At 51.7% G+C, this 23,881-nt stretch overlaps 1 protein-coding gene across 1 annotated transcript in view; it reads left to right on the top strand.

Moving 5' to 3' along the window:
* loxl4 (lysyl oxidase-like 4) overlaps positions 1–23,881 on the top strand; it is a 149,529-nt gene that overhangs the window by 17,424 nt on the left and 108,224 nt on the right. Inside the window, exon 4 of the mRNA XM_038773151.1 lies at positions 10,567–10,775. Within this exon, the coding sequence (XP_038629079.1) occupies positions 10,567–10,775 (209 nt within the window). The remainder of the gene's footprint in view (positions 1–10,566; positions 10,776–23,881) is intronic.

Here is a 23,881-nt window from a genome sequence, read left to right as displayed (position 1 = left end):
CAACCCCGTGAATTCCCAAAACCAAACTCTTCCCTCGGTTCCTGAAAGCGGACTTGGACGCAAGGGATGAATGGCACAATGTGTAATCAATCGAGGCATGTTTGAAACACAGCAGCTCCATTCATTCTCCGTAACGATGGGAAGTATCGTGGAATGTGAGCTGCTGGCTGAGGTCATTTGGTTGGAAAAACACATGCTGGCGTGCAGACAATAACAGCTTTCTCAGATAAGGGCAGTGATGTGCCTTGCCTGGTCAGAGGAAGCCTCACATTCCTGAGCACAGAGTCAGGAAGGAGACTGAACTCAGCAGAGTGTGCGCTCACTGAATGGAGAAGACGTTCTCGCGGCAAATATTGATTCAACAGTCAGAGGAACTAATACGGAATCATCTGAACAAGTCTGTTCAGAAAAATCGAGCTATACCGAAGCTCGCACTGTGGTTTTTAATTCACCCTAAAGTTCTCGAACCTTCTGTGGGGACTGACGTGACAGGGGTCACTTTCTGACTTCACACTGCAGGCTAGGGGCATGTAGTAGAAATTGGTTACATTGCTGCTCATCATGATTTGATTATTTACGTCAGTGAACCCAAAGGCTGGGATTTTCCTCACCCACCCCCCTCACCCACCGCTCCGGGTTTCCGGAAGCTCGCTATTGGCCTGTAGTGGGATTTTCCAGTCCGGCCAGAGTCAGTTGCGTTTTCCATGGATCGCCAGCCGCGTTGCCAGGGAACCTGTCGGCCAACGTCGGTCTCCGGCTGCAGGAAAGCCCACCGCAGGGGGAGGGTGGGGGAGGGGCAGGAATTCCCGGCCATAGTCTGCACTCAGTGCAGTACAGGGGGAGTGCTGCCCTCTCAGAGCTGTCACCTTTTGGATGAAGGACAAGCCGAGATCTCATCTGTTCCCTCACAGGTGGATGTATGAGATCCTACAGCACGCTTTCAAAAATGATCAGAAGAGTTCTCTCTATGTCCCGGCCTTGCTTATTCCATGTGAACATTCGGCCTGTTCCACCACGTACAGGCCCAGACTGGGATTCTTCTTCTGTACAGGCCCAGACTGCACAATCTTCCCTCGTAAGATAACCATGCAACCCCCCTGCCCCGCCCCCCCCCCCCACCCATCCCAGGCACCAGTCGAGTGAACCTTCTCTGAACTGTTTCCAATGTAATTATATTTTCATTAAATAAGGAGCTCCAAATTGTACACCAGACGCCAAACGTGGTCTCACCAATTACATGTACAACTGTAGCAAAACATCCTTACATTTATATTCAATTCTCCTTCCGAGAAACAGCAACATTCTATTTGCCTTCCTAATTGCTCGCTGACTAACTTTTTGCGATTCATAGAATGGCTACATCACCGAAGGAGGCCGTTCAGCCTGTCGAGTCTGCGGTGGTTCTCGGCAAAAGTAATTCAGCTGTTTCAATCCCTGTGCTCTCTTGTACACATTTTTAATCTTCCCGTGCTTAGACAATTCCCTTTCAAAAGCGACCGTTGAATCTACCTCCACCATACTCTCAGGCAACGCAATTCAGAACTCAACACCTCACTGCATTAAAAACGTTTTCACATGACGTCTTTGTATTCTTCTGCGAATCACCTTAAATCTGTAGCCCTTGGTACTCAACACCTCCACCAAAGGGGGCATTTTCCTCAATATTCTCTCTCGGGACCTCTCATGGTTTTGAACACATCTATCGAATCTCTCCTCGCCCTTCTCTTTAACAAAAGTAATAATAATCTTTATTAGTGTCACAAGTAGGCTTACATTAACACTGCAGTAAAGTTACTGTGAAAAGCCCCTAGTCGCCACATTCCGGCGCCTGTTCGGGTACACAGAGGGAGAATTCAGAATGTCTAATTCACCTCACAAGCACATCTTTCGGGATTTGTGGGAGGAAACCGGAGCATCCGGAGGAAACCCACGCTGACACGGGGAGAACAGTGACCCAAGCCGGGAATCGAACCTGGGGCCCTGGCGCTGTGAAGCACAGTGCTAACTACTGTGCTACCGTGCCGCCCACTTCCCCAACTTGTAAAGCGCAGGATCCATGTATTAAGACACCCAGATTCCACCGATATAATTGCAGAGTTTTAGACCATATATTTGTCACAGGAAGTGGAACAAAGATTGCACCAGACTAAGTCCTTATCTGAGGAAGGATGTTCTTGCTATGGAGGGGGTGCAGCGAAGGTTTACCAGGCTATTCCTGAGAGGGCGGGACTGTCATATGAGGAGAGACTAGTCGGTGTGGATTATATGAAAAAATGAAATGAAATGAAAATGATATTAGAACATAGAACATTACAGCACAGAACAGGCCCTTCAGCCCTCGATGTTGTGCGAGCAATGATCACCCTACTCAAACCCACGTATCCACCCTATACCCGTAACCCAACTACCTCCCCCCCTTAACCTTACTTTTTAGGACACTACGGGCAATTTAGCATGGCCAATCCACCTAACCCGCACATCTTTGGACTGTAGGAGGAAACCGAAGCACCCGAGGAAACCCACGCACACACGGGGAGGACGTGCAGACTCCGCACAGACAGTGACCCAGCCAGGGAATCCGAACCTGGGACCCCTGGAGCTGTGAAGCATTTATGCTAACCACCATGCTACCATGCTGCCCAAATATTATATTCATTGGAGTTTAGAAGAGTGAGAGGGAATCTCATAGAAATTTACAAAATTCTAACAGGATTAGACAAGGTAGATTCAGAAAGAATGTTCCCGATCATAGAATCATAGATCATAGAATTTTACAGTGCAGAAGGAGGCCATTCGGCCCATCGAGTCTGCACTGGCTCTTGGAAAGAGCACCCTACCCAAGGCCAACATAGGGCAGCAGGGTAGCATGGTGGTTAGCATAAATGCTTCACAGCTCCAGGGTCCCAGGTTTGATTCCCGCTGGGTCACTGTCTGTGTGGAGTCTGCACGTCCTCCCCCTGTGTGCGTGGGTTTCCTCCGGGTGCTCCGGTTTCCTCCCACAGTCCAAAAGATGTGCGGGTTAGGTGGATTGGCCATGCTAAATTGCCCGTAGTGTCCTAATAAATGTAAGGTTAAGGGGGGGGTTTGTTGGGTTACGGGTATAGGGTGGATACGTGGGTTGAGTAGGGTGATCATGGCTCGGCACAACATTGAGGGCCGAAGGGCCTGTTCTGTGCTGTACTGTTCTATGTTCTATGTTCTATGTTCTATCTCCACCCCATCCCCACAACCTAGCAACCCCACCCAACACTAAGGGGCAATTTGGACACCAAGGACAATTTATCATGGCCAATCCACCTAACCTGCACATCTTTGGACTGTGGGAGGAAACCGGAGGACCCGGAGGAAACCCACGCACACACGGGGAGGATGTGCAGACTCCGCACAAACAGTGACCCAAGCCAGAATCGAACCTGGGACCCTAGAGCTGTGAAACAATTGTGCTATCCACAATGCTACTGTGCTGCCCCGATGGTGGGGGAGTCCATAACTAGGGGTCATAGTTTGAGGATAAGGAGTAAACCTTTTAGGTCTGAGGGTGAGGAGAAATGTCTTCACCCAGAGAGTGGTGAATCTGTGAATTCACTACCACAGAAAGTAGTTGAGGCCAAAACATTGTGTAATTTCAAGAAGGAATTAGCTATAGGCTCTTGGGGCTAAAGGGATCAAGGGATAGGGGGGAAGGCGGGATCAGGATATTGAACTTGATGATCAGCCATGGTTGTAATGAATGGTAGAGCATGCTCGAAGGGCCGAATGGCCTTCTCCTGCTTCTATTTTCTATGTATGTTCCTATGTAAAATGGAATTATCTTCTGAAGAGAGATTGAGGAGACTGGGCCTCTATTCTCCAGTGTGTGGAAGAGTGAGAGGTGATCTCATTAAATCAGAGAACATTCTGACAGGGGAGAAGCAGAAATGATGTTTCCCCAGTTTGAGGGGCTCTAGAACCAGGGGAGCAGAGTCACAGAATGAGGGATTAACCGTTTAGGACTGGGACGAGGAGGAATTTCTTCTCTCAGAGGTCAGTGGATCTTTGGAATTCTCCACCTTAGAGGGATGGGGAGGATCAGTCATTGACTATGTTCAAAACAGAGTGATGCACTATCAATTACGACGAGACGAGAGTAGAGAGTAATCAAGGCTTTATTACGCAGGGATGTTGAGCCTCCCGCAGCTGCTGGCGAAATGGCTGCAGCTCGGTGTGCACACACATTTATACCCTGCCTACTGGGCGGAGCCAGCAGGCTGGGATCTACCCCCGTACCTGTAGTACAGGGGCCTTACCGTAATACCCTCGTATACAGTATACACAATACAACAATGGTGGACTACCACACAGAGATCTAGAGATTTTTAGATGTTAAAGATGTCATAGGATGTGAGTGAGGATAATGCAATAAAATGGACATGAAGATTAGCCATGATTTAGTTGGATAACCTTCTCGTGTTTCTATTCACTCTGTTCCTAACATGCTGCATTTTAATTCTATCTGCCAAAGTGGAAACGTTCACATTGTCCTACATTCCACCCCGTCTGCTACATTTTTCCTCGCTGACTTAACCTATCTGTCTCCCTTTGCTGACTCACCAGGCACAACTTACTCACGACCTGGGAGCCCGTCAGCCTTAGAAGGAACAAGTTTCTCTGTATCCTTCCCCTGGGTGATTGCAATTGTTTCGCGTTCCTCCCTCCCGTTCATCTCTTGATTTACAATTATTACGGGATGTTAGTCGTGTCTTCCACAGCGAAGGCGGACGCAAAATATCTGCTCAGTTCCATCCACCGCTTCCTTATATTTCCCTGATTCCCCAGACTCACTGACTGGGATTTCCCAGCCCGGTCCATGGTTGGGTTCCACCACGAGAGATTTGGCGTGCCTGCCAATAGTCCATAGACTTCACGTGCAACCGATGAATCTGGGCAGGAGAATTGCACCGGAGGATCAGCATTCACTTTACTTATTCTTTTTTTTAACTACCTGTCAAAACTCTATCTGTTTTTATTTTGCTAGCTAGCTTTCTCTCATGTACAAATTTCTCCTCCTTATTTTTCTTTGCTTACTCTTTGGGGCTTTTATTTTCCGATCTCACGCCACCAACAAACAGATTCTCCATATGACCGATTGTCAGATTGGGCTGTGTGTAAAATGGCTGCGACCACAGTAAAGTCTTCCACTGCTGCAGACTGCTTTGGGATGTCCGGAGGTATAGCAAGATGCCACAGACATGTAAATGTCTCTCATGTACAAATTTCTCCTCCTTATTTTGCTTTGCTTACTCTTTGCTGCTTTTATTTTCCGATCTGACGCTACCAACAAACAGATTCTGTTGAGCACAGGGGCTAAGTCTGTTTAGCACAGGGCTAAGTCTGTTTAGCACAGGGCTAAGTCGCTGGCTTTGAAAGCAGACCAAGCAGGCCAGCAGCACGGTTCGATTCCCGTAACAGCCTCCCCGGACAGGCACCGGAATGTGGCGACTAGGGGCTTTTCACAGTAACTTCATTTGAAGCCTACTCGTGACAATAAGCGATTTTCGTTTCATTTCATTTTTCATTTTCAATTCTTTCATCCCTCTTTCCCAAGCTCGCACCCTTCCCCAAACCCCCCCTTCACCTTATCAGCGATCTCAGAGACTTCAATCACCAATTTTAGCACAGAATGGCTGGCTGCAAGTTGAAGCCCCTCTTTGTCCACACTACCTCATAGTAATACCTCAAGTCCAGCCTTAAGGATTCATCTTCAATGCAGCAGGGCGGTATTTCCAGGCTCCACCTCAATCAACAGTGCAACCTTTTTTCCTTGTGATTGAGACTCTCCCAATTTACGATGACCAGTTTGAAACTGAATTGAGACTCTCTTGGACCCTTCTTGAGTCTGGGTTGGGTTGAAGCCAAATGAACATTGGAACTAAAACCTTCGCCCCCAGCCCCAGACAGGTGCCGGTTCAATGAAGTTAAATGAAAGGCAGCTTGTACTGACTGGAACTTTGTTTCCAAACTGTTTCCTTTTTGAGTTCTTGTCCGTCCCTTGTACTTTGATCTTTGTACCTTGTTCCTTGCTTCTCATCCAAACCACTTGATTGGACCAGTTCCTTCAGGAGTGCAGAGGGTGGTCGCTACTCACAGTCTGCCTGCCATCCGATGCCCCCCCCCCCCCCGTCTTTGAGAATAGAGCCCCCATGTTTGCTCATAGTTACTCCTGCCCTGTTACCATGGTGACAGCTGCTGTTTTGATCCTCCCCGGACAAGGTGAAGAGTGATTGACGGGGGCCTCTGTGCTGCTCAAATGCAGCTGGCAAACAGCTGCTGTGTCCTCTTGTCTTGATCTCCGTTCCTGAACCTTTCATAATGATTCTTAAGACGGTTTCATATTGCAGCGTTTCAGAAGGAGGATATCCATCTGTATGATAATAACAAGCCATAATCTATTTGTGGAGCCTGGGTATTTGGAGAGAGATACGGAGCTAAAATATTAGTTAATGCATCTATTAATTACACATCCAGGCTTTGTTTCCCCCCACCCTCCACCCCGAACCATATCCATTGATTTCTCTCCACCTATTGAAGGGCCTCTTCACCGCAACAGAGCCTGTTCTTTAACATCTTGCAAGCTGTTGGAATAGAAGAAGAAAGAAGAAAGACGTACATTTACATCAATGTTTTCATGTCTGGTACAAGGGTTGGTTAAAGAATGTATCTGTTAACAAAGTCTTCATAGGCATTGTATGTTCACAGCAAGTCTTTGTTAACCATTTGTTACTATACATTTAGTTGAAGGTACAGGAAAGGAGCTATCTCCATATCTCGATCTTGGCAAGGGGGTGATAGGTTATCCGGCGGGAGGGGGTTTGGGGGGGGGTGGTAGGCAGGTGGCGTAGCAGACTGGAGGGGCCGGATGATCCTGTGTTTGTACCAGCTCTATTCAATACCACACTGACCCTAGGTCTGGATCATGTGCCCCCTTGAATCACTGTGTGGATGGTACTGCGCTGAGTCCCACATGAACTCTGTACGATTCAAACGCTTATTCTGAAATATCCACCGGACATCTCAAAGTGTGTTACAGCCAATGAAATGCTCCCGAAGTCAGTCACTGCTGTCGTGTGGGAAGCAAGCTGCCAATATGCACACAGTAAGATCCCTCAAACCTCTAACATCAGTGGTAGGGAAATTATTTGGAAAAAATTCTGAGGGACAGAATTAATCTCCACAAGGATTAATCAAAGATAGTCAGCATGGGGGGGGGAATCTTGTCCAACAAATTTGATTGGATTTTTCGAGGAAGTGACTCGGTGTGTAGATGAGGGCAGTGTAGTTGATGTAGTCTACATGGACTTTTGTCAAGAACCCACATGGGAGATTGACCAAGAAGGTAAGAGCCGGGGCAGCACGGTGGCGCAGTGGTTAGCACTGCCACCTCACAGCGCCGAGGTCCCAGGTTTGATCCCGGCTCTGGGTCACTGTCTGTGTGGAGTTTGCACATTCTCCCCGTGTCTGCGTGGGTTTCACCCCCACAACCCAAAGATGTGCAGGGTGGGTGGATTGGCCACGCTAAATTGCGCCTTAATTTGAAAATTAAGCCCACATCTCCACCCTATCCTCATTTTAAAAATGAGATGGGATGAAAACAAAGGGGTCGAGGTGGAGTCGAGCTAATCATCTGAAGTTGTTGAATTTGATGTTGAGACCGGAAGGCTGTAGCGGCCTAACCAGAAGATCAGGGCTAGGATTCTGTAAAAGGGCAGCTAAGTGTTGACGAGTATTTCATGCCGGCGTCAACGGGCCTCTTGGCCCAATGATTCTGTAGCCCACAGGGGGCCAGCATGGTGCCGGAGTGCACCGCGCTGCTCCAGCTGCCGTATGCGGCCCTGAACTGCTCGCTGCGGGTCCGCATATGCGCCGGTGGCCGGCCGCTAGTCCGCGTATGCGCGCGGTGGCCGGCCGCTGGTCCGCGTATGCGCCGGTGTCCGGCCGCTGGTCCGCGTATGCGCCGGTGGCCGGCCGCTGGTCCGCGTATGCGCGCGGTGGCTGCTTCCACTCCGGCCATGCAACATGGCAGAGCCACACAGCAGGCCAGCGCGGATGAAGGTAGGCACCCCCCAGATCGCGCCCGCCGATCGGTAGCCCCCGATCGCGGGCCTGGCCGACATGGAGACCCCCCCCCCACAGAGACTGATCCCCCCCACTCCCCATCAGGATGGGCACCGCAGCTGCGACGCTGAGCTCCCGCTGGGTGGAAGTACGTGAACCACGCCGGCAGGAACTCGGCCTGTCGACCGGGGAGAATCGCCGTGGGGGCCTCATTCAATGGCCCCCGACCGGCGCTGCATCGACCGTGCATGTGCGACTGGCGGCAATTGTCCGGTCGGCAGAGAATCGCGTCCCGGGGTCCGATCAGCGGATCTGAGGCTGCATTCTCCGCCCTCACGCCTAGCGGCATTTCGGCGCGGAGCCTCGGAGACACCGGCCGAGATATTGTTCCTGGGGAGGGGCTAGCAAAATGCTAATGGCCTCACAAAATTGCCCTTAATTGGGTACTTGACAATGTGACAATTGGCACACCTCGCCTCTGTGGGGCTGGCAGTCGATCCAAGACCGTCCCTGCCCTTGGAAAAGTCCCCAGTGGTGGCAAAGCACTGGGGAGCGGTCCAACCCAGCTCCTCCTGACACGCAGAGCCCTCCCACCTCCAAACCTGACACCACTAAGTCAGAGGAACTGAGTCCAGTATTTGTTGAGGCTCCAGTATTCTGAATGACGTCAAATGAGCGACCCTTGACCCACCTCCCTATGTATCTCAAAGGAATTACCCATATTCATCACGCATAAACATTTAAAACTCTGCTTAAATATTTATTCGATGAAGAAATCTTCAGCTGGAGCTTCATGATTGAGCGGAACAAAAACCTAAATGGCAAGTCATCTCTTCCATTAGCCCAAATCTTTCCAGGACGTCAGGAGTGCAGAAGGCCTCAATCAACGCTTTCCCCGGCGATCCGCAGGTTTTCAAATGCTGCCACGCTCCGCGCCGGCTGATTGATAGTTCTCTCACCTCCCCACTTTGTTCCTTTTTTGTTTCACCTTGGTGGGAATCCTAAATTTCCATGCCTGACCCTTCAAAGCATTATCTTCAACAACAACAAAAAAACAGAATCAAAGAACATAAAGAAGGCTTTGATGTAAATGATTAATGTATGAGAAATATGACCTTGTGTTATGTTTGGAGAGGGATTCAATGGTGCTCCTGAGGGCCCGTGCGGTTTCCCATCCCTCGGAATGCTGAAAGGTATTGAGAGGCTGACACGTGACCAGGGACACAGGAAGGTGGGGGCATTCCTCGTGCACCATTTGCTCGTTTCCATGGAGATTCTCGCAACAATTTGATTGTAGTGCTGATGCAAACCTTTAAAGTCTCTGGCCTTTAATTTACATTTTTTTTTTAAAAAAGCACGATACATAAATCATTAGCGGTAAGGCTGGGTAACAGCTGTACCACGCATGTGCGAAGCTAATTGCTGACAGGATGAAAATGAAATGAAAATTGCTTATTGTCACGAGAAGGCTTTGAATGAAGTTACTGTGAAAGGCCGCTAGTCGCCACATTCCGGCGCCTGTCCGGGGAGGCTGGTACGGGAATTGAACCCGTGCTGCTGGCCTGCCTTGGTCTGCTTTAAAAGCCAGCTATTTAGCCCTGTGCTAAACCAGCCCCAGGATTCGGAGGGTCTTTGATTTTCTCTTGTTGCATCAATTTGTTCTTTATTACTTACACTTTTTTCATCTATTTTGGACTCAGCTTGCACAAAGCTTGAAGCGATCGCTGTCTCAGGCCACACTGGTCACTTTCCGATTCTCCGATTTTGAGGCTATGCAGGCGTGGGAACGGTGGTGTTTTGTGCCCGAAAAAATGGCGCTAAACAGCCACCGATCCTCTGTTTGGCCGGGGGCTAGCATGTCGGCAACATAAAGCATCCGGCTCTAGCTGCCGATACGGCTCGGAGAATTGCCGGGTCCCTGGCCATGCAAGGGCACGGCGGCAGCGGCCCGGCCCGGCTTCATGGCGGAGGCTACCCGCGGACCCGGCCCACCAAATAGTGCGCACCCAAGACCACCCCGCCCCGCCCCAACAGTGCACCAAGCCTCTGATAAAATCCCCTCACGCCGACGGGAACTGGGCCGGTCGGGGGGGGGAGGGCCTCAGACGATGTCCTGAGGCCGTCGCTACGTCGCGCGAGTACGGCGCTTTGGACGGGGCGGAACATCGCAAAAGCGACACAGCCCCCAATTTGGTCGGGAAATGTGATTCTCCGGCCGTTCGCCAAATGCGATTTCGCCGTCGGCGACCAGAGAATCCAGCCCCATGTGTTCTGTCACCCGCTCTGTGTCTGTGGAAGATATTACGCTGATTATATAACCAGGATATTTATATCGGACAACCGGAGCGGAGAGCTGCTGACCATGTTGCTCGATTAAAAGCACGCAGTGCCTCACACGCCGGCGCTCCACTATTTTAATGCGATCCAGGGCTCGCACACCATTTATAATTCCGGCTGTCTTCTTTCTGTCACCAGGGTGGGAACAAGGTGGAAAAAGTCCGCATTCGGCCGCTTTTAGCCTCCGCCAGGAGACGCAACCCAGTCACGGAAGGAGTGGTGGAAGTGAAGTACCAGGGGAAGTGGAAACAGATCTGTGATGCGGGCTGGAATCTCAATGACAGCAGAGTGGTGTGTGGAATGCTGGGCTTCCCAGGAGAGCATAAAGCCAACATGAAGATTTACAGGTAAGGTCAGGCATTTCACTCCATTTCATGGCGTTTGTAGCACAGAAAGAGGTCATTTGGTGCATGGCAATGTTTATGCCAGATAAATGGCTCCTCCCAGGGCTGTCAACATATCTCTTTATTCCGTTCTAACTCAAATGGTGCAATCTTCCCAGAAGGGAACAAACGCCCCTAGCAAGTGCGTTTAGCCACATATTTCCCGGCACTCGAAGCCATCAGAGCCACCCTCTCCCAAAATGCAAATCCTGCCAAGCCGTCAGACCCCCCTCCACCAGAGACCCCCCAAACTGAGACTCCCCCCAACAGAGAACCCTCCAACTGAGACTCCCCCCCCCCCTAAACAGAGACCCCTATCTGAATGCTGGAGAACGGTCCAGGCATTAGGTTGAAAGATCATTACATTTTCACTGACCCTTCCCTAACATCCGTTGCCTCAGACAGAGGTGTTCAAAGCAGCCGCTGTTACAAGTGTCAGAGGCTTCCTCCAAAGCCCAGTACACTTCAAAGGGCTTGAGGTCCCTTTGACAGCCTTTGAAATGCAAATCTTCCATTCAATTTCACACAGCAATGCATTGCATTAACCAGTGATTGACACTTTTATTACTCCAGTGACAGTTGCTTGTGGATTGTTCATTGATCGATTCCTTCATGCTTGAGTGCATCTATCACCATTACCCTGCTTTGATGTTAACCACAAAGTTTATAAAAACTCTTGTTATGATTAACAGCCCCATACCACATCAAAGGCAGCTAAGTGCTTCCTGCTGCGAAAATGAGGAAGTTAAAGCATTAGCTGCTTGACAGGGCGGGTGCTGAGGGAATGTTTCTCTTTGTGGGGGATCTAGAACATTTGAGATGGAGATGAGGAAGAATTTCTTCTCTCAGAAGATAGTTAATATTTTCAATCCCCCCCCCCCCCCCCAGGTTTATTGATTGAGGAGGGAGTCCAGGGTTTGCGGAGGAGGGGGAGGGGGGGGGCAACCAGGATTGAGACTCAGCCTGATCTTTTTGATCAGTCTTGAAGGACAGAATGGCCTCCAGCTGCTCCTGGATCTTATTTTCCTCTGATCCGTCATGCCGAGAATAGGCATTTTTGCATCGGGTTTGGTGCAAAATCCAAATCCAGGAAGCAGAAGTCAAGATTTGGGAAACGGCTTCACCCGGGCACCAGGAGGCGCCAGGGTAAGATGGCAGCAATGCTGGGACAGACCATTCCTCTTAAAGTGAGCCGTGACTCAGTGGGTTCCACTCTCACCATTGGATTTTGAAGGTTCCAGGTCAAGTCCAACTCCCGGATGTGAGCACAAAAATCAAGGCTGATATTCCAGTGCAGTACTGAGGGAGTGCTTCATTGTTGGTGATGCTGCCCTTTAAATGGGACCTTAAACCGAGGCTCTATCTGTCCCTGCCATTGGATGGAAAAGATCCCATGGCACTATTTTTATAAGAAGGGCAGAGGAGCAATGCCCAGTTCCCTGGCCAGCGTTTATTCCTCAACGGTCATAAGTAGAGAATCATTTGGCCATGATCAGATTGCTGTTCTTGGGAGCTTGCTGTGCACGAATTGGCAGTCACACTTCCTACACTGCAACAGTGAGTGCACCTAATTGTCTTTAAAGTGCTTTGGGACATGCAGTGGTTGTGAGAGGTGCAATATAAATGCAAGTCTTTCTGCCTCGCTGACGGCAGTGGTGATGATGTGTAGGTGCGCTGAGCCGTCAAGGAGTGACTGTTTACATCTTTAAACTGCAATATCAGCAAACCTCATAAATCACTTGTTTTCCTTTTAATTACAGCCAAACCCGAAGGAGGAGAAGCATGTGTGTTCGGTAAACACTGCTAATAATTACAGTGCTTCATTTGGCAGTGTAGTTAATGTGAGGCGTGCGTTTAATGTACTTGGGTGTAGTGTGTCGGCCTTGATTTAATCCAACTGATGTTCAGCATAAAGTGGGAAAGGTCCCAACCCAAGTTTCAGAGCTCAGTGTCGCTTTTCATGGTTTAAACCCGTACTTTGCCCTGCATGAAGCCAAACTTAGGCCATTGTGGGCTGGTTTAATTCGGATTTAACCTGATCTATTTAACCAATCCCCATTAAAAGCCTTAAGTCCAATCCAGAGCCTTGCTGCAGTTGCCGTAGGAACAGCAATGTGTTTAGCTGAACGCTTTTATTTCAAACACAATGGGCAGGATTCTCCGACCCCCCACCGGGTCGGAGAATCCACGGTGGGCGGCGCTGTTTTTCGGGCTGGGGTGGGACTCACGCCACGCCGGTCGGGTGCCGTTAGCAGCGGCCCCCGGGCGATTCTCTGGGCCCCGATGGGCCGAGCGGCCATCCGTTTTTGGCCAGTCCCGCCAGCGTGGTTTATGCATGGTTCCACACGGCGGGATGGGCCAGCTAAGTCGGCGTGGGCGGTCCTCGGGGGCGCGCGGGGCGACCCGACCCCGGGTGGGGTGGGGGAGGGGGAGTCCCACGGTGGCCTGGCCCGCGACCGGGGCCCACTGATCTGCGGGCGGGCCTGTTCCGTGGGGGCACTTCTTCCTATCGCGCCGGCACCGTAGGGATCCGCCATGGCCGGCGTGAAGAAGAGAACCCCCTACGCATGCGCCAAAAAACGACGGCCGTTCCGCGCATGCGCAAACTCGCTGGAGTGGCGCCAACCCCACCAGTGTCCACCTAGCCCCCGAGACAGGTGAGAGTTCCTCACCTTGGGGGCCCGTTGACGCTGGAGTCGTGGGCGCCGGTTTTCCCGCCTGAGTGGGGACATAGCCCCCGGAAGGGAGAATCTCAGCCAATATTTCTCTGTCAGAATTATTGGGGAAATATGCTTTGTGAATGACGTGGTAAAACGTGATTAATTAGCAGAGATGGAACATTGAAAACTCAATGTCAGAATTTGTTGAAATCAATGGTTAGACATTGGAACAATGCCACTGCAGGGAGTCGGCACATTCTTCATTACTTTGCACCAAGTACGTGTGGGTAACTGGGGTTCCTCGAGTGGATGCTGTGCAGTTAGATATAGGGTAAAGCCAACAGTGAGGTACTCCCTCAGTGCATCATTGAAGTATCAGCCAGGATAATAGGCCTCTGGAGTGGGTCTTTATCTCTCACGGGGCAGTGTTTAATGAAGGTGACTTTGTTCACATCTCCCACCAACTGGAGGGCCAGCGAGAACCCGCGTTGCCTCTGTGCCGGAAGGCCTGCCCGGTCATGGAATTCCTACAGTGCAGAAGGAGGCCATTTGGCCCATCGATGTCTGCACTGACTCTCTGCAAGAACTCTCCCTCGCCTTATCCCCATAACCCCACCTAACCTGCACATCCTTGAACCGCGGGAGGAAACCGGAGCATCCGGCGGAATCCCACGCAGACACGGGGAGGACGTACAAACTCCGCCCAGTCACCCAAGGCCGGAATCGAACCCGGGTCCCTTGCGCTGTGAGTCAGCAGTGCTAACCACTGCGCCACCCTTCCGCCCTCATGTGGCACCCAGGTACTGGATGGGCCAGCAGCAGAACGTCACCTGGAATGAAGGACTCGGGGGGGGGGGGGGGGTGGAAAGCCTGCCCACTGAGAGATGTTGGCCAGTTCGAAGCCGGCAGCTCCGTCAGCACCACTGGGGATGTGGTGACGGCTGCCACAGGGACCACATCCACCCGTACCCCTCGCTGGTTCCCCAGGCCACAGGCGAGTGAGTGATGGCGGGCGTGAGGTCGCGGGGTGGGGGTTGCTAGGAGGTGGAAGGAGAGACAGAAATGCCGAAGAAGAAAGGTTTAGGCAGATATGCCCTGGAGAAGGAACAAGATGACTAAAACCTTGGCGAACAAGTTTGGGATGTGGGGAGAGTGGGGCCAGAATGGGGGTTGTTGTGGGGGGGGGGGGGGGGGGGGGGGGAGAGGTATACGGGATGCCAAAATCAGAGGAGAAATGAAATGAAAATGAAATGGAAATTGCTTATTGTCACGAGTAGGCTTCAATGAAGTTACTGTGAAAAGCCCCTAGTCGCCACATTCCGGCGCCTGTCCGGGGAGGCTGGTACGGGAATCGAACCGTGCTGCTGGCCTGCTTGGTCTGCTTTAAAAGCCAGCGATTTAGCCCAGTGAGCTAAACCAGTATTGGAGAGAACTGGCCCGCTTTTCACTGGTGGAGGAGGATCGAGAGCATCCGCCTGAAAGGACAGATGGTGGGTTTGGCGCCCTCGTGGTGGGTTTGGCGCCAGGGGCAGCACTTCACCAGCTCGCGGTGACGGATGAAAGTCCCGCTGCTTTACCCCTCCTTCGCGGTTAAATCCGTGGCAGGAAGACCCATACATGAACGGCCATCCCGCCCCGATGCCAACTGAGGCTTTTAAATGCCCACTTCAGGACCTTGCCCTGCCACCGCTGGTATTATTAGCAGCCGCTACTGCCCGGGTGGCGATGCCATTCAGGAGGCCTGCCGACGGAACCTTCTATTCCTTCCTCACGTTTATTGACTGCGAGTGACAGACGTACTTGTCCAAGCTGATGGTTTAATGGGCAGTTGGCTGGATTTTCCCTCGATAGGGTTACAGCTCTGATTCCCGTTCTGAGCAGCAGATAGTTTGTTTTGCCCGGTATATTGAACTAGGGAGGCCCTGTGGCGGAGTGGGTCGCGTCCCTGTCTCTGTGGCCAGAGGCCCCCGGTTCGGGTCCCGGCCCAGAACCTGATGCCCAGCGAGGTATCTTTGCGGCGGCGGCCAAACAGGTCGAGGATCAGCTTGTTAAGCTTCTGACACACCGTCATGTCCGGGTAGTAAGAATGGGAGAGATTCCTGATACGCCGTGCGATGGATAGAAATGTCTGTCACCACCACCCACCGCTTGCAGCATGCACGTGAATCCGGGTGTTACCATGGCAACTCGACCCCCATTCCGGCTCGGAGGGAGTCAGCACCTGCCTCCTTGCCCTACCAGTGATGGAGAACATGGCATCGTAGGTCAGACCTGTCTTCAGACAGGCGAGCGTAACGTAGATATTCAAGACAGGAGGCAAACAACACCAAACTCTAATTCAGAGATGGAAAATTGGACTTCAGCTTAGTCAGGTCGCTAGTTCAGAGCATCGGTATTTCAGAAAGGCTCACTGATCCGGCGGGAGAAGGTGGAGGGCTCACAGCGGAGGAACAGTCTCATGGGGCTGAATGGCCGATTCCAATCCCTACCTTCCAGTGTTGAACATACAGCTTTGAACCATAAGGTGCAGAGGAGCTGATGGTGACAAACATGTCTCGCTGCCAAGCACTCTTAGGGGCTGGTTTAGCTCACTGGGCTAAATCGCTGGCTTTTAAAGCAGACCAAGCAGGCCAGCAGCACGGTTCGATTCCCGTACCAGCCTCCCCGGACAGGCGCCGGAATGTGGCGACTAGGGGCTTTTCACAGTAACTTCATTGAAGCCTACTCGTGACAACAAGCGATTTTCATTTCATTTCATTTTCAGGTGTCTGGCCGGCCAGCTGGACAGACGTAAAGAGTCCCCTGCCTCGCCCCTTTCTATGGAAGCCCTGCAGTGTCAATTGCCACTCACTCCACTTAACCGGACAGTTTTGACCTTTCCCCGCAATCAGACCCCTAGGGAAGGGGTCCTTGAGATGAATAGTGTTGGGAGGAGGATGTGTACAGATCAGAAACACTGGCAGGGAATAGTTGGGCCGAATGGCCTGATTGTGAGCTCCAAATTGTACACGAGGCCACCTTTCCACTTCTTTAGAATTCAGAGTGCAGGAACGTTCAAAATAGCGGTGACTCCAAAGTGGAGAAAATGACACTTTCTTAACTTGTACTTCGACCTTTTAATCAGCATGGATGAATGGCAGCCGAGTACTCTGTAACCACAGCCTAGTCTATCAGTGAGAAGATTACCAAAATATTTCCCAGACAAGATCCATTCCAAGCGTGTGGTGGTGAAAGAATGTGCTCTCCATTGGAAGTGACACCTGAACAAACACGGGATCATCTCCCCCTCCTCCCCCTCCCCACCTCCCCCACCCTCGACCCTCATCTTACCATCCTGTTTAAAGGTTGACTCCACAATTGACGCACGGTGTTTAAGCAAGGAATGGGCTTTTGTCCTCTCTCCGAATGTGTCGCTGAGCCTCTCGAATAGCTTGAATCATATGTTTGCTCAAGTGTGATGTGCGTAGCGTGCCACTGAATAGCTGTTCACAGCTGGCCAAGCAAATCCTCACATGAAGACCGTCACGTTCTGAGTCATTCCAGCGACTCTTCCCTGTACTCCTGCCCCCACCTCTCTGTGAAACAGTGACCTCCTTATTTTCCCATTCCTTCCGGAATGCAGCCCGGGAATGTGGTGTTGCAAATCCAGACTCTTGGCAACCTCGGAGAAATGCTTAATTAAACACAAGAATGATTTTGTTTCACTGGAATGAATTGGGCACATTTTGACATCTCTTGTGTAGTTTATTTTCCTCTAATTTACATGGACAGTGAGGGGTCGCAGTCCTTTCTCATCGTCTAATGAACCGCATGTTGGGCAATGTGGTTTGTATACGTTTATTTCAAAACAACCTTTCAACTCAAAGCAAATATTTGATTCAGTCTTCTGGAGTGAATGTTTCGCTCAGTAAAGTGTGAAATGATCTTGAATGCAGCAAAGCAGCTTTTTCCATAGATCTTTTCACTTGTGGCTACTTGAACATGTAATCGAGGCTGATGCCAAACACTCGATGCAAAAGATCCCAGGCGGGATTCTCTGATCCTGAGGCCAAGTGTTGACGCCGTCGTAAACGCCGTCGCGTTTTACGATGGCGTCAACAGACCTCCAGGATCTGTGATCCTCAGCCCTCCAGGGGGCCAGTACGGCACTGGAGTGACTCACGCAGCTCCAGCTGCCGATACCGACGTCACACGGGCGCCGTGGGTCTGCGCACGCGCGCTGTGGCCGGCGTGAACTCGCGCATGCGCTAGTTTCCTTCTCCGCGCCGGCCCCGACGCAACATGGCGTAGAGCTACAGGGGGTCCGGCGCAGAGTAATACAGGCCTTCACCAGGAGAAGCCGGCCCGCCGATCGGTAGGCCCGATTGTGGGCCAGGCCACGGTGGAGGCCCCCCCTCCCCTCCTAGAATCGGATCCTCCCCTCCCTCCCACCAGGCCGCCCCCGCAGGATGGACGCAGAGGTCCGGCCGAGTAGGACCACATGTGAACGGCGCCGGCGGGACTCCACCTAACTCGGCGGCCGATCCCGCACAGAGAATCACGGGGGGGGGGGGGGGGGGGGGGGGGGGGGGGGCAATGGCAGACAGGCGTCGGGGCGGCGTTGCATGAATCGGGTGCCCCCCCCCCCCCCCCCCACCCCGGGCGATTCTCCGGTCCGGCCCGGGGTTAGAGAATACCGCCCCTCCCCCACCTATTTCGAAGAGCAGAGGGGATAACCTCGCCTGTGTTCTGACCAACACTGTCCTTCAATCAATGTGAACTTCAAATAGGGGCTTAGACCGGGTAAATGTTGGGAGGATGTTTCCACTCACAGGAGAATGCAGGACCAGAGGGCACAGCCACAGGATAAGGGGTATGGTCATTTGAGACAGATTTGAGGATGACTTTCTTCTCCAAAGGAGTGGCGGATCTTCAGAATTCTTTACCCCCGGAAGCTGTGGAGGCCGCGGACTTGAACATTTTCAAGGCTGAGTCCGAGAGGTTTTTAATCAGCAGGAGAATGAAGGGTTATGGAGCGTAGGCAGGAAAATGGATCGAGGGCTCGATTCAACTAATTGGGAACCATGTCCCATAGCGTCGGGAAACACATGGCTGTACAATGCGACTTGCGTTGTATACGGGGCCTCAGCAGTGAGCGCGTGGCCAAGGCTCCACACAGCCCCGTTTTTTACGGTGCGGAGCGCCTCTCACCGGAACTTCAGTGTAGCGAGATATCGGGCCCCTATTTTTAAATGGCGTCCCGATCTCCAAGCTCTCCAAACCCCACCAGTCCGAAGGCACTATGCCCCACCCCCCAGCCCCTCGCGTTGGATCTCACGAAGCGTTGCGAGCTGGGTAGATCCCGGGAGCATTGCCTCCTGGCTTCTATCTGCCACACTGCGCCGTGGTGAGCTGCCTTTTGGCCGCAGCGTAGCCATTTGATTTCGCCCTGAGTGAATGTCAGCTCAACCGTGATCTTAATAAATGGCGGGGCTGGCTCGAAGGACTGCATATCCTATTCCTTAACCTATTGCTTATGCTCGTGTGGTAATTGATTTAATTGCTGCTTGTGGAATCTTGCTGTGTGCAATTTGGCTTCTGTGTCTCCCACCGCACTCCATTGGTTCTTCATTAAAGCTTCTCGGGCATCTTGAATTCGGGAAGGATTCTCTGTCCCTTCGCACCCGTTTCCCGCTGTGACGCACCCTTGCCAGCTGCGGAATCCTCCGCCCCGGCAGTCGGCCAATGGGGTTTCCCTTTGTGGGCACTCCCACGCCATCAGCAAATCCACAGGCGTGAGTGCACTGGCGGCAAAGCGGAAGATCCCGCGGAGGGTCCCGTCTACGGAGAATCCCGCCCGCTTTCTTTTTAATTAAGAGCATATTAACTGTTATATTAAAATCGCTATTATGGAAACTTGGGCAAAATGGCTGCAGTACATTTACACATGTAAAAACAGATTCCACTTCAAGGTAATTCACCCGAAGTGAAGTGTGATTATTTTTCGAGATGCGTTGTGATGGAAATTCAATCCTCTCTCTGCATCATTTCCTCTCCACCCCACGGCCAATATTCCCACTCGCTGCGGTACATGGCTAGTGGTGTTAGCCGTCTCTGTGGTACTGTACCCAAAGGGCCATTTTCTTATGTCGGAATCTAAATCCCCTCCCAAATGGTCTTGGAATGACCAGAGACTGGATTAGTAGAACGGCAAATCTCATGATTTACAGCTGGAGGCACCAAACCCCACCGACTCCCCTTTGGAAGATCCTGGGCCAGAAACTTTAATTGCTTGGGTGGGTGCGCCTCTGGCCCAGAAGTGCGTGAAATCCCGGGAGAAGATGCCCGACACGCGTCCCAATGTCTTCGCGCACTTGCACAAAATTTGCGGTTGGCGGGCGGGTTGAGTGGCCAGGCGGCCTTTACGTTGAGCTGCAACCTGGATCCAGCTCAGGCCGGGATGAGCTGCCTGGGCTGAAATAAAATTTTAAAAGGTGGCTGGGGACTGAGGTTTGTGTTTCAACTTTGTATAGTGTGGTAGTATGACTAGGGAGATCATATTACCTTAAAACCAAGCTGCCATTGGTACAGCAGACTCGCTGCCCATTGGCCCAGGCAAGTCATGTGCCTCTCAGCCAATTGGCTGTGGCTAGTCATGTGACTCCCTGCCGATTGGCCGAGAGGTTGGTAGCTCCGCCTACAAGGCAGGGTATAAGAGTTGGTACCGGCTGGCAGTCGGCCTTTCTCTGTACGACCACTGCCGGGCACACATCTAGCTTATTAAAGCCTGTTATTTGGATTCTCTCTACGACTCGAGTCCAATTGACGGTGCATCGTATAGTTTTTCGATTGCAGTTCATTGTTTATATGTCTGCAGCTCCGTTGGGCAATTCCGCAGCGGCTCTCCCCCCGAGGCAGCACCAGGCCGCAGCCTCCCTTTTCTCAGGGTCCACCCGCTTCCCGCCCACCCGGCAGCACGGAGCCTTTCCCGGAGCCGGTTTCACGACGGCTGCCCACTAACTGGCCAGCCAGCAGGAATCCTGGGACTGACCACGGACTGGATTTGCCCTCCCGGGCCTGCCGGGTGCGCGCGCCCGACAGATGAATTATTTCGGCCTCGGAAAATCAAGCGAATCGGAATGTTTTGACTGAAGCGACCCGGTCACTTCCTGGTGGACATGGCGTGTGCATCGGGAGCTTGTTCATGGTCAGGGATGATGAATGGTGGTTTCAGACGTGGCGAGCAGTTCTTAATTGTCTGCAAGGCTTTTGACCAGGCAGAAGATGACAGGTTTCGTCAGAAGACACCCAGCAAAAATCCACTCGACTCTAGACGATTTAAATTACCTCCATTGTCACAGGGAGGGAGGGAGAGGGTGTTGGTTACCTTATATCGCTGCCCCTGACGAGGCTGTCGTTTTTAAAATTCCCTCCCGATTCATTTTTTCCAATTAAGGGGCAATTTAGTGTGGACAATCCACCTACCCTGCATATCTTTGGGATGTGGGGGCGAAACCCATGCAAACGCGGGGAGAATGTGCAAATTCCACACGGACAGTGACCCAGAGCCGGGATCGAACCTGCGACCTCGGCGCCGTGAGACAGCAGTGCTACCACTGCGCCATCGTGCTGCCCCTGACGAGGCTGTCTTTATGCAGAGTTGGGCTGGGTTGGATGTAACGGCCTTAGAAAGTGTTCGGAGACGGATTGAAGGACGTCTGTTAAGAGGCGAGGTTGGACAAGTTAGGACTGCTCCACTTCAAACACAGCGATGAACAAATGGAGCTTTTCAGAATGAGGATTTGACAGGGAAAATGGGATGGAGCAGTGCAGCGTCTTTGCGAATGGTGCTTTGGGAAGCACTCCTCCGGGGGAAGATATCACAACTCTGACATTTATGGGACTGTTTTTGGTCCTGGAGTATAGCGGCGATGGAAGGATCCAGGGGTCAGCGCGATACGGCATCAGGGTCAGGGCCGTGAGCAGAGGAAGACAGAGCCACCATCATTTCAACCCCCTCACCAAAATATTTATTCCCTTCATCACCCCGAGCCAGCTGCAAAGGTCACGCTGACTGCTGTCGTGGAGAGCTGCTTTCAGTGTTTGTTTTCCCTCCTAATGAGTCAGCAGCGCCTGTCACGGTAAAGGATGAGACGCTGAGACCTCTGTCCCCCCCCAGGCCGATCGATGGTGCCACCCGACACGCAGCACAGTTCAAAGGGTTGTCTTTCTCTTCTGATGTAGATCCCTGAAGTTGCAAACCCCATTTGTTTCCATCCCCTTTACAGGCCCTGCATTATACTGAACAAGTCATCTTGCCGCCTCGACTGGGAAAGGTTACAGCTTCAAATCTGAGCTCACGTCCGCCAGTCACAAGAGTGTATAACCTGAGGGAATATAAATCTCACCCTTCAGCCCCCAATGAGTGGGACCACACACACACACACACACACGGTGCATCCAGCTATAATCGCCACACTTGTGGAATTATACAGAGACAGAGCAACAAATTCAAACAATGACGAGTCCATGTGGCCCCCCCCCACTTATATTGCAGAGCTGCCTCTGACAACAACAACTTGTATTTCTCTAGCACCTTTAGACAGTCCAAAGTGCCACACACAGGGGCAGTTATTGAACACTGATGCAGGGCCATATAAGGAGATGTGGGGGACAGGTGAATGAAGAGACAGGTTCTAGGCAGCACCTTAAGAAAGGTGGAGAGATTCAGGGAGGTAGATCCAGGCCTTGGGCCTTGGAGCAGCCGAGGACACGGCCACCAGGAGAGCAGTGATGAAATCGTGGCTGCATTGAGAGGCCAGGATGGGAGGAAAGCATCCAGCTTGGGAGGGTTGTGGGACCGGAGGGGGTTCTGGGCAAAGGGAGGTGCAAGGCCCTAGACACATTAGGTCAATGAGCATAGTGGGCGATGGGCGAATGGAACTTGGTGTGAGTTAGGATATGGGGAGCAGAATTATAAGTTCAAGTTATTGGAGAGCATGAACGAGAGTGCATTGGAATAATGAAGGATCCTGTATCTGGTTCGGTTCTGTTGGGAAGGGATACAGAGCAAAGGCGGGTACATGGAATTAGGTCATACATCCGTCAGGATTTGATTGAATGGCGGAATAGGCTTGAGGGACTAAATGACCTACTCCTGTTCCTGAGTTGCCTGATCCCATACATCTAGGTCCACCGGATGGACTGTGACCTCTGTCAGGGTTCAGCCCTGGAATACAACAGGAAAATTATTCCAGCCCAACAAGTCTATGATGGCACTTAACCTCTACACAAACAATCAGTTCTATTCCCATTTGACCTTCATCTCTCGCAATCCTTTTTCCTGCATCCGTCCATCTAGACCTTGACGTTCCCCCTTGCTAGTTATTGTTGAATCTGTCTCAGCCGTTAACTGTGGAAGTGAATGTGACACCCTCACCACTCTGTGTGTGAACGAGACCCTCAGTTATTAACCCCTGAACCTGAACGGTGCCGGACAAGATGTGGTATGACCATTAATATTAACTGCACAGGAATATAGGAGCAGCAGTCGGCCATTCGGCCCCTCGAGCATGCTCCACCATTCAGCTAGATCATGCCTGATGTTGCACCTCAGCACCATTTGCCCCGCACAATCCTTTGATGACTTTCCCGCCTGGAAATGAGGTCAGGAGGCAGAACGAGGCGCTTCTTAAAAGCAACTCTCAATGGCAGGGCGCAATACTGATGGCGATGGAAGGTGACAAAGTTCAGTTGCTCCTCCGTCACTCTGGACAAACACCAGGGGTGAAATAAAGAACGGGAAACGCTGTAGCTGCTCCGCAGGTCCGGCAGCACCTGTGCGGAGAGAGAGAGAGAGAGAGAAAAGGAGCCAGTTTCTCGTGTTGATCACTTCTTGTCAGGTGCTGTTTTGTTCTGATGTGATTGGGCCATTGGCAATGAATATCCCACCGGGCCGGGAAGGGGGGGAGGGGGGGGGGGGGGGGGGGGGGGGGGGGGGGAATTCCGGACTCCGTTTCTCCCCCGTCCACAGATGTTGCCTGACCAGCTTAGCTTTTATTTTGTATTTTGAGCATCCGGAGAGTTTGTAAAGAACCTCCTCAGTGCTCCAGATGCAGAAAATGTCACGCCTGTTTACTCAATTTAGTAATGTTGGAATGCGGGGGAATACTTTCCCGGGTTTTTGGATCCGACGTCTCATTTGCTGTGGTGACGGAAGAAACACTCTGTACCCAGTGAGTTCCTCCGACAGGCTGCCAGAGTCAAAAGTAGAGGCACGACTTTTGTTTCACGCTCTCGGGCTGCTGTGACTGGCATTCATCCCGGAATGTCGGAGCAGGATTGAAGGATTCCACGAGGAAACAGCAAAAGGCAGGAAAATAAGAATGTGGGCGGAACATTCTGCTCCTTTAAGGGATCCAGCGCTTGGGT

This window comes from Scyliorhinus canicula, chromosome 16 (genome assembly GCF_902713615.1).
Source record: "Scyliorhinus canicula chromosome 16, sScyCan1.1, whole genome shotgun sequence".
Taxonomy (NCBI): domain Eukaryota; kingdom Metazoa; phylum Chordata; class Chondrichthyes; order Carcharhiniformes; family Scyliorhinidae; genus Scyliorhinus; species Scyliorhinus canicula.
This window is presented reverse-complemented; position numbering and strand designations above follow the sequence as displayed.